The following is a 10,285-nucleotide window of genomic DNA, read 5'->3' as shown; positions in this document are numbered from 1 at the left end:
TGCATAAATAAGGTAAGCTGCAGGTACTGGACAAATAGTACTGGACAAGCCAGACCTGCTCAGCCCATGCTGCTTCAGGGATGTTCTCTGGCTTTGGAAACAGAAATCCCTCAAATAAGAAAGTTTACTAAGGAGAACACACTCCATCAAATATGGACAACTATGACATTTGCCAAACTCTTATCTCCAAATACTCCCCAAAATCACACGTTCCAGGCAGACCTGACCTAGAACTCAGAGCCCCAGTGTCCCATGTCCATATCTTAGCCCAAATTATTTTCACTTACTAGAATGCCCTTCCATCTCACCTCATCTCCTTCAGTGTGGATGCTAAAGTCACCTCCTTTCTGTGGCTCTCCCTAGCATCTGTTAGACTATCACCCCACATTACTGTTGCTTGAGAATTTCTCTCTTTCCCATCTTAGATAGGGGGCTCCCCGAGGTGAGGGGTATTTTTTTTTAATCTTTAACTTGGTCTGGCATGTGGCTGGCACATGGTAAATGCTGATGGAAGTGGGAAGGGAATGAAAAAGGTCTCTAAAGACAAACCCCAAACTGAAAACAATGGGAGCCAGGGAGGAATGGGGGCTGGAGAAGGTAGTCAAAGATAACTTGGGCTTTATCCAAAATTTGTCAACAAGAGGAAATTATTCATGGATGTGTCACTTGTTCAATCGAAAATTACTTTTTAAAAACGTAGGTGGCTATCAGCCTGCAAATAATTTACACAGCAGGTAATCCATAAATAATTTTTACCTGGTGTTGGTATACATTTGAAAAAAATTGGTTTGAAAGAAAACTCCCTTTCTAATTATCTTTTTAAAAGGCTAAGAACACAGTGGGAGTTGTAATGCCACTGTAAATAAATAGCACATCAACTAAGAACAAAAGAAGGCAGACTATGGGTACCACGAATAACAGGGGAGAAAAGCCAGGGCTAAGCTGGAGTCCTTCTCCCCCAGGGATCCCTCTAAATGCTTCATGTATTCAAACTCCTCCACAGGCAAAGAATTAAAAGCAAACTGTCTACTAAATTTCCCTTTAGGCTGATTTCTTGACTCTCAGGGGCCCAGGTCTATTTTCATCATAGACGTTGCCCAAAAACATTTCCGCAAGACTGTTTAAAGAATGAAACTCTTTCACAACTGTTATTATGCTGACAAGTGGTTCTGTCTCCTCTGTGGACGAGTCAGTTTTTAGGCCAAGACTAAAGTGACAGAAGCGTCTGTCCATTTAGGAACAGCCAAACCCAGCCCCTGCCAAAGACATGCCCTTGGCTTCCAGAGCCCAGCAAGAGATGCTCAAGCGAGTCATTCAAGTTGCTAGGCAACAATACTTTGAATGAGGTTAAAAAATAGTTTCAATTTGCAAAAGAACAGGAAACTTGGACTGGGGAGAGCTGGGTGGAAAAAAGTTGCTTGACCAGATTTTAAGAGGCCACCTGGGGTGGGGCATCTCCTGACCCCCACCTTCCCTCTCCCTTCTGACACTGCAAGCACTTTCTCTGATCTACAGCAAAGGCACGGAGGACACCCAGATGCTCTGGCCACCCTGCCAACAAGCAGCAGGGCTCCAGCTCTGACAGCAGTGCCCATGAGAGCAGTTAAGAATATCAGTCAGACAGGCTCGAGAAGAATCCCTACTCTGCAAACTGCTAGTTATGTGACCTCGGGTGAGATCTACTTAACTGCTCTAAGTCTCTGATGCATTCACCCATTCCACAAATATTTATGAAAGGTCATCTCTGGGCTCAGCATGGTATGGGGAACCAGCAGTGAACAAATATGCACACTGTCCTCCTGAGGCCTGTGCACTAGTGGGGGTCTCCGGATATGTGGCAGAGACTGCAGACAGTCTGCCCCTCTTCCTCCGAGGAACACAATCTCCCAGGCATTAGTTGTACAGCTGGAGACTACTGGCTGTGAGAAGAGGTGCATGGCAGCAGGGAAGGTCATGCAGGGAAGGGCTCAGCCACAGACAGCTGCGGTTCCACTGTGTGTGTGTTACTGTTATCACCTGTCACCTCTTAGCAGCCCATGTGCTGCACGCCAGACAGCTCTTTTCTGGGGAAGGGCTGAAGTCTTGAGCTATTAGGTGGCCTGGGTGGCCTAGATTGCCAGCATCCCATGTCCTCAGGAATAAGAATGAAAGAAATTATTTAAGAGCCTCAACTAAATAGTAAGTATTTGGATTCTTAGAGAAGTCAGTGCTGTACTTTGAAAACTTGCAGGTTAGTCCTGGTATGTCAGTACATTCTAATTCCGCACTCTCTTCCTCCTTCTGGTCCATTCCTCACCCTCTGTAGTGGACACTTTGTGTCCCACACCACACTCTCCCCCTTCTTATGGCCACGGCATCCTGATTTTGTTTGGGGGAAACGATCTCGTCCCTAATTTTAGACCAGGTGTTACAGGTAAAGCTGATTCACCTTGGCTCTGGGAACTGAACACATGGCTTGGGTTTGAGTTCTTTCTGCTCTGGCCACCATGACAGAGTCAAGAATGGGACATGACCACCAACTGGAGCCAAAAGAGACTCAATTCTGTGGTCACTGTTAGAGCCATGAGGAGAGGGAAGCTGACTCCCCCCTCTTTTTTTTTTTTGGCTTGACTTAAACATGGAAAGATGTAGGCTGGAGCTGAAGTCATCTCGCTATGTTGGGAAGGGACTATCTGTGGAGACAGCCAGCCCAGAGGAAGGCAGTACTGAGGGACCAAAGTGAGGAAACTGTACTGGGGACACGGTCTGAACTCTGACTAAGCTGTACCAGCAGCCAACCCCACCCTGCTCTCTTCTGTGACATGAGCAAATGCACTCCCTTTTTGCTTAAGTTACTTTAGAAGTTTAGGTTCTCTGTCACGGGTAACAGAAAAAGTCCTAACTGATCCATTCTCCGTTCTCCCAACTCACCAACACAGTTTGACCCTGAGATACTTTCTTAGCAATCAAGTGCAAGAAAAGCCCACCTATTATGCCTCTCAGTTAAATGGCCTTTCCACTCTTCGTCCCTTTAAGTCCGGCCAAGAAAGGGGCCTGGGCCCACAAAGGTTAGCTCACAGCAGAGTTCATATGGACTTGCTGTGAACACACTGCCAGCTGCTTTGGATTGTTGTGCTGATCTAGTGATTTAACATTACTGGCCGCATTATATTATTTTCTTCATGAAAACCTGTTGGCTGGGTAGTAAGACAGAGGGCTCTGAAACATCCCCCCACCCCACTCTGCTACATATACACACAGAAGCAGCAGTAAGTCCCAAACCTTTGAATATTCCTACTTTCTTCATATTTTCAAATACTTTTATTCACCAAAAGAGCAGGTAATCTGAGACTAAAATTTGAGGGACATAAGTCAAAGCCAGCAAGGTAAAGCAAATTGAAATGGAAGCAGAAAAGCCAATAAAAACATGAGGACCCACCAATCAAGGACCAGATAGGATTGTCCTCCTCTTCGATGTTTGAGAATTGACCTATAAGATTAGCCTGAACCTCAGCATTTAAAGCAGGTAAACCCTTCTCCATCAGGGTCTTATTAACCTCAACACAAGTCTGAACACCGATAGAATTCAGGACTTCCTTCAAGTTACAGGTCCTACAAAATATGAAACAAAATCCCATCAGGGATAGTTATTACTCAGCAGGTTTTTTTGTCTTTTTAAAAATATACCAACTTGTTTCAAATGTCTACTAATTTTCTTTTATACAGACAAGAATTACCTCTACCAGAACGACCTTAGAAAATAGCAATTCCTCCCAACCACAAACCTTTATATGCAGCAGAATTTTAAATGCTTGAAACCACTCAATTCTGTAGGTAGCATTTAAATAGGAAAATGTGGTCCCTGAAAATAAAGTCTGCAACCCCATTTTTAGGTAGAGCTATCAAAAGAGGAAAGACAATACCTATTTACTTCTTAAAATAAACCCTTTGGTCTGAGTAGATTCATTCATAGATTTTTTTTTTCAATTTTCTTGGAAAATGAGGTAGAATCAATTCTTTTACCCATGCCTGAGCAGTAAATCTCTAACAGCAACCAAAAACAAGAAATGGATCTATTCAGAGGTCAATACCATAAAGACAAATTACCTAAAACTCTTGACCTATCATAATCATAAAATAAGAAGCTCCTTCCCATTGTTACTTTCAAGTTAACTGATCAACCCTAAATATACAGAGTCTAGAAAATGTAGAAAGTAATTAGCAGTGGATGATTTAATTGGTAAGGAAAAAGAGGCAATTAGAAATAGCATCTGTTGGGTCCATACTAGTGGAAATGATTGAAAATTGTATCTCACTATCCAGAAAGGGTCTTTAAGATAACTTTGTGCAAAATGGGAATTAAAGGATAAGAGGAGTGGGGTGGAGGGGGAATTAAATAAAACAACAAAACAACCAGATAGGCAGAACAACTATAAAGAAGACGATTTAACAACAAAGTAGTAACTAAAAGCTAACATTTATCAAGCACTTATCATGTGCCAGACACCTGTACTAATGCTTCACATGAGTCCTCTTAAGTTCCCACAGCTCCAGGGGAGGTATAATTATTATTCCTCTTTTATAATTTTGGAAGTGAGACTCAGAGTGATTTGGGATCTTGTTCAAGGGTGCATTACAAGTGAGTATCATAGCCAGGATTTGGTCTGTCTGACCCAAAAGCCTGTCCTCTTAGTAACCACTTTGCTATGTGATTTATATTAATTCTTAAGCAGCATTGGGGGTTCGCTAAAGGCTTAATAAAAATTTCTGGAAAGTAATGGTTACTCAGTGTGGGAAAATGCTAAGATAAGATGACTGCAAAACCAGAGAGGCTTCTTTTCATTATAGGTCTTGGGTCTTGGAATGTGAACTAAAAGAGCCTGGCAGGCTAGCACTGAGTCAGTAGAAAGGGCAGGGCCTTGATGCAGTCAGGCCAGGGCTCAGGCCTCGGTTTGCCCTCTTCTTGGTGTGCAGCCCAAGGCAGAGCCTGTTCTCTCTCTGAGCTTCAGCTCAAAATGAGAACTTTGGATGCTGCAACCACTCAGGCTTCTTTTGGCTGTTAATATTCTAGGATTTTATCACGTCAATTTATGTGCTCTTTGAGTAATGGGCAGGAGGGTGAGAGGATAGGTGTATCTCCCTTCAAAGAGAGGAATGAACAGGACGAGTCTCTGAAAACACCTACAAGGGGAACCATCAGGAAGAGCTGGCCTGTATGAGATCCATGAAAACACCTGGTCATTGAGTAAGATTAAGAATTTTCTGCCTTGGAAGCATTGCCAATAGGATGGGCTGAATGCAAAACTGAAACAGGATCCTAGTATTCAACAAAGGTGTGATACTGGGAAATGAACTTAGCAAAAACACAACCTTCACTTGACTGTATAACATCTCTGAAGGACAGAGATGTCACCACTTCTGAAGTCTTCACAGAGGCTGGATCAATGAAGCTGGTAAATATTTCATTGAAAAAAAAAAAAAAAGATGGGGTCGGAACAATTGAGTTGGAAAGCCTCTCTGTCAGGGCTTTCTAAACACTTAGCTTAGTGGATTTCTGGGTTTTGTTTGTTATTTTCCACAGCACCGTCAAAGAAGAGCTTTTGCACACACCCATCCTAAGTGGCAATACTATACTGACCCTGATACTTGTCACGGAAAAGACCTTCCCCTTACTATGCTGGGACATCTAAGCCTTCAGAGATATTAAAAGAAATTCTAGAAAAAGAAGGTATAAGCTAAGCGTCTCTAAAGCACAGTCCTGAATATCACATTCAGATGTCCAAGGTTATTCACGTTCTCCTAAATACATACAGAGCCTTAATATGAGGCGGAGCAGATAAAAACACTGGGAACTTACTCTTTGTTCAGGCCCTCAAGTAGAACAGCTGAAATCCTTTTTAGCCTGACTGCAAGCTCAGGTAGGCCTTCTGTAATAGCTCCCACCATGTTGTTGGTAATTACAGACAGGCAGGCAATAATTTTCAACTGATTCAGCTTTTCTGTCAGTTCCTGAAGTCGTGTTCCATCTGTCATGAGTGTCTAGAATATTTATTTAAAACGTAAAAACAAAGGGAAATGCAATACCATGAACATGTAAAATAGCAGTGTTACACCCAAATGCCCATTTTTATCTGATTTTAGTGAAATCACTAAACCACATGCAACACAGACAGTCCAGCCGATTCACAGTTAGAACTTTGAAGAATTAGAATATCGGAAAACGTGAGGGAAGAAAAAAAATCACAATCACTCACCTCTGGTAATTCTTTTTTCTGATAATCCCACTGTAACAATTTCAAATAACTGTTATTTAGCACCAGTGTAGGGCTCAGGCATGGCTTGGAGCTATTTTCGGCCCCAGGTGTTAAAGTGGTCTCGGAAAGAGAAAGTAATTCTTCATTTACAGATTCTTTTATCCATTCTGTAGTTTGATCAAGAGCATCTACAAGTGAAAAGGCCACATATTTGTTCTACAGCTGAAAGATCCCTTATGTGTGCATCCTACACGATGGACACATCTTAGGTTCTGGGCATAAATGACAAGTCAGCCACGCCCCTCAAAGAGTGTATAGTCAGATGGGCAGGCAGACACGTAAGCTAACAATTACAGCAGAATGAGTACAGTGAATACTAGAAGGTACAAGTGGGAGTGCAGCGAGCAGAGGCTTCCAGGGCAGAGTCTAAGAGGAAGAACTCCATGAGTGATACTTGATGATACAAGGCAGACAGAGAAAAGGGCTGTCACTCCAGGCCAGGAGAATAGCCCACACAAAGCCCTGGAATAGTGAGAGAATTGGCACATTCTGGATGCTACAAGGAAATCTGTACTGCTGGCCCATCAAGAACTAAGGGAGAGAGAGGTAGCAGATGGCACCAGATGGGTAGACAAGCCAGCTCACGCACACCTTGAGTTTCATGCAGAGAAGGTTTTTAAAGGCATTGACTATTAAACAGTTTTGATTTGGGGACCCCTCTGAGTGATGAGAATTATGCCTTCCCCAAAATGCACGTGCACACTGGTATTCACACCTTGTTTTACTTTAGACCCAGTTCTAAGGTTTTCACATAGAAACAGATCTCTTTTTATACCATATTTCTTATAAAATCATGTATCTGGTAGAATTTATAAGGTGGTAATTGCTTTAAAAAAATGCAGACTGAACACAGGTGTAGGTTAAAAAAAAAAAAAAGAACTGGAGAACAAAATAAAGAATAGTCACCCTGAAATTCTTCCTCAGACCTAGCACTTAAACAGGGGAACTTGTGAGCAGCTCTGTTTGCCACACTAAAGCAACACCGCCCCCAGAATTTCACAACTTTGTATCTCCTCAGTTGGCAAATGTTGTTCTTGGTTTTCCCAGCTCTGTTTCTAAAGATGTAAAAGACTTGCAGTCTTTTATTTAAAAGATATCCAACAGTGAAAGAGAGAGTGGAAACCATCATGGCTATAATTACAATGTGGCGGTAATAAGCATTTATACTGCAGGTTTAATCATTTACAGTTGACACGTTTAAAAGCCCATTTAGTTATCTCAAACAAAAGCAACAGTGCAGCATAGAGGTTCTCAATCCCGGCTGAATGTAGAATTACCTGGGGAGCTTTAAAAAGAAAAAGAAACAACAACAACGACAACAACAACAACAACAACAACAACAACAACAACAACAAACTTGGGCACCAGCTCTTGGAGACTTAGATTTAATCAGTCTGAAATTGGTGTTTAAACGCCCCAGGTGATCCTAATATGTAGCCAGCATTGAGTAGGACTGGTAAAGCAGAAAGAGCACAAGTTTAGAGGGAAGCATGGGCTTTTCTCTAAGGGATCTGCTGAGATTTCATTCCCACAAGCTAGTACATTGACTGCTCTATGTGGCTCCAAAAGCAAAGTCAACCCCACGAGGCACTGGTACCCTTGTGTTTCATGGGGAAAAGAGCCTCTCTATTCATTTCTTCAATGACAGCTGAGCACCTACTACATACCAGCTACTGTACCAAGTGTAGGGGATTCACAGATGAGTAAACATGGTCCCTGCACTCAGAGAGCTTCTTATGTACCGGGAGAGAGAAATAGAAGAAAATGCAATGGCTTTACATATGTATTTACCTAAGAATTTCCCAGAAGCAGTGGTGGCCCAAGAGAACTTCCCCACCAATACATGCTCTTGATTTCCCGCCAGGGAGGCTTGGCCTAACTCCCCAAAACTATCTCTGGTTCTCTAAATCCAAATCCTGCCAGGCAGGCTTTAGCGGTCCAGCCCAAATGCCTCTTCCTCTGGGAAGCCTTTCTTGATTGCATGGACCCAATCCCTGTATCTCCTTTCTTGAAGCACACCTGCCTTTGAATGTTTGATCTGGCTGTCATTTCTCTTGAACAGCTGACCTGAAAAACAACGTCTCTATTTCTTAAAAATTATCATTAAATATCTCATGTGTCTTTGATCTCATTAGTGATATGAAAACTAAGACTCTGAGAGTCCAATGCTATGACCTTTATTTTTTATTTCACTTTCTCTTAATTTAGCTCATAGCACAGCTTAAAAGGTGTGTGAAAAATCTGGTTCAGTTTTGGCAGACCCATTTGCTTTGGAAACTAATCAAATGTTTTCCAGTGTTACTTCTCACTTAGTAGGTTCTCAAAAAGCCTCACTCTCTGTATATGGCATGAGAGACCTGGTAGCTTTCCAAGTTAATTCACCATTTCTGGAGGTAACTATAGGTGTAAAAATTGAAATAGTCTCCTTTAGACTGACAAACTGATTTGGTCCTATATGTCTGAAGATATCTCCGTTGCAACTGTCACCCAGTAAAACGTTTACTAATATACACAGCACATGCTAATCAAACTAAAAGACACAGAGTGTTTTTTTGCAAATTCTTTCAGAAAGCAGAGGAGGGAACACTTCCAATTCATCTTATGAGGCCCAATACCAAAATCAGGCAAAGGCATTATAAGAAAAAAAATTACAGGATATCTTTCATACAGATGCAAAAATCCTTAAGGAAGCATATAAAGGCAATAAGATAAATATATGAGGGCCAAGGGGTGGAATAAACATCTCAGGATTGCAAGGGTAGTTTAACAATAGAAAAAAATGAATCACTGTAATTCCCTACATTAACACAATAAAGGAGAAGAAAAATATAACCACTTTAGTAGATACTAAAGCATGCGGATGAATTTAACATGTGACCTATTTAGATAAAAATTGTCAGCAAACTAGAAAAAGAAGAAAACTTCGTCAACCCCAAAAAAGGATATCTATGAGAAGCTGCAGCTAACATCATACTTAATGGGCAAACAATAAACATTCTTCTCCTAAAAAGCAAGGATGCCCTCTCTCATGACTTCTATACAACATTTGATTGGAGGTCCTAGTCAGTGCAATACAACAAGACAAAGAATAAAAGGCACACAGATTGTTTTTTTAAATAAAAGAAGTAAAAAAGCTGTTTTTTTGTTTGTTTGTGGTTTGTGTGTGTGTGCATGTGTGTTTTAATAGAGGTATTGGGGACTGAACCCAGGACTTTGTGCATGCTAAGCATGTGCTCTACCACTGAGCCACACCTTCTCCCCAGTAAAAGCTGTCTTTATTTACAGGTAACATGATCGTATATACTATAGAAAAACCTAAGGAATACTCCAAAAAGCTACTGGAATTAATAAGTTAATTTAGCAAGGCCTCAGGATGCAAAATTAATGCTCAAACATTAATTATATTTCTATAACTAGAAAATAAAAAATTTTAACAAAATAGCATTTATAATAACACCAGAAAAACATAAAATGATATTAAATTTAACTAAATAATTACAAGACCAGTACACCAAAATAAAAAAAAAAAACTGCTGAAATAAATTAAAGAAGATTTAAAGAGAGATATTGAGTCCACAGATGAGTGACTCAATATTATTAAATTGCCAATTCAACATAACTCCAATGACCATCCAAGACAGCTTTTTTTTTTTTTTGCAGAAACTGGTAAGTTAATTAAAATGCATATGGACATTCAAAAAACCTAAAATAGACACAGCTTTTTTTGAAAAAGAATACAGTTGGAAGACTAGCACTATCTCACTTCAAGACTTAGCTTCAGTAATCAGGATAGTATGGTATTGGCTAAGAGTAGACATACAGATCAATGGAAAAGAAGAAAGAGTCCTATAAAAAGGAATGAAGTATTGATACTGATAATCGGTGAATCTTTAAAACATAATACTTAGTGGAAGAAGCCAGACACAAAAAGCCAGTTGTATGATTTCATTTATATGAAATGTCCAGAACTGTCACATCCATAGAGACAGAAA

At 40.8% G+C, this 10,285-nt stretch overlaps 1 protein-coding gene across 8 annotated transcripts in view; it reads right to left on the bottom strand.

Annotated features, from left to right (window-relative positions):
- TCP11L2 (t-complex 11 like 2) overlaps nucleotides 1-10,285 on the bottom strand; it is a 42,877-nt gene that overhangs the window by 8,625 nt on the left and 23,967 nt on the right. For all 8 annotated transcript variants that reach the window (XM_031462860.2, XM_064491679.1, XM_010996456.3 and 5 more), the window contains 3 exons: nucleotides 6,234-6,421; nucleotides 5,837-6,018; nucleotides 3,419-3,591 (listed from right to left, as the gene is read on the bottom strand). In XM_031462860.2, coding sequence (XP_031318720.1) covers nucleotides 3,419-3,591; nucleotides 5,837-6,018; nucleotides 6,234-6,421 — 543 coding nt within the window. The remainder of the gene's footprint in view (nucleotides 1-3,418; nucleotides 3,592-5,836; nucleotides 6,019-6,233; nucleotides 6,422-10,285) is intronic.

This window comes from Camelus dromedarius, chromosome 11, assembly GCF_036321535.1.
Source record: "Camelus dromedarius isolate mCamDro1 chromosome 11, mCamDro1.pat, whole genome shotgun sequence".
NCBI lineage: Eukaryota > Metazoa > Chordata > Mammalia > Artiodactyla > Camelidae > Camelus > Camelus dromedarius.
The sequence above is the reverse complement of the archived record's forward strand: the minus strand, read 5'-3'. Positions and strand labels throughout refer to the sequence as shown.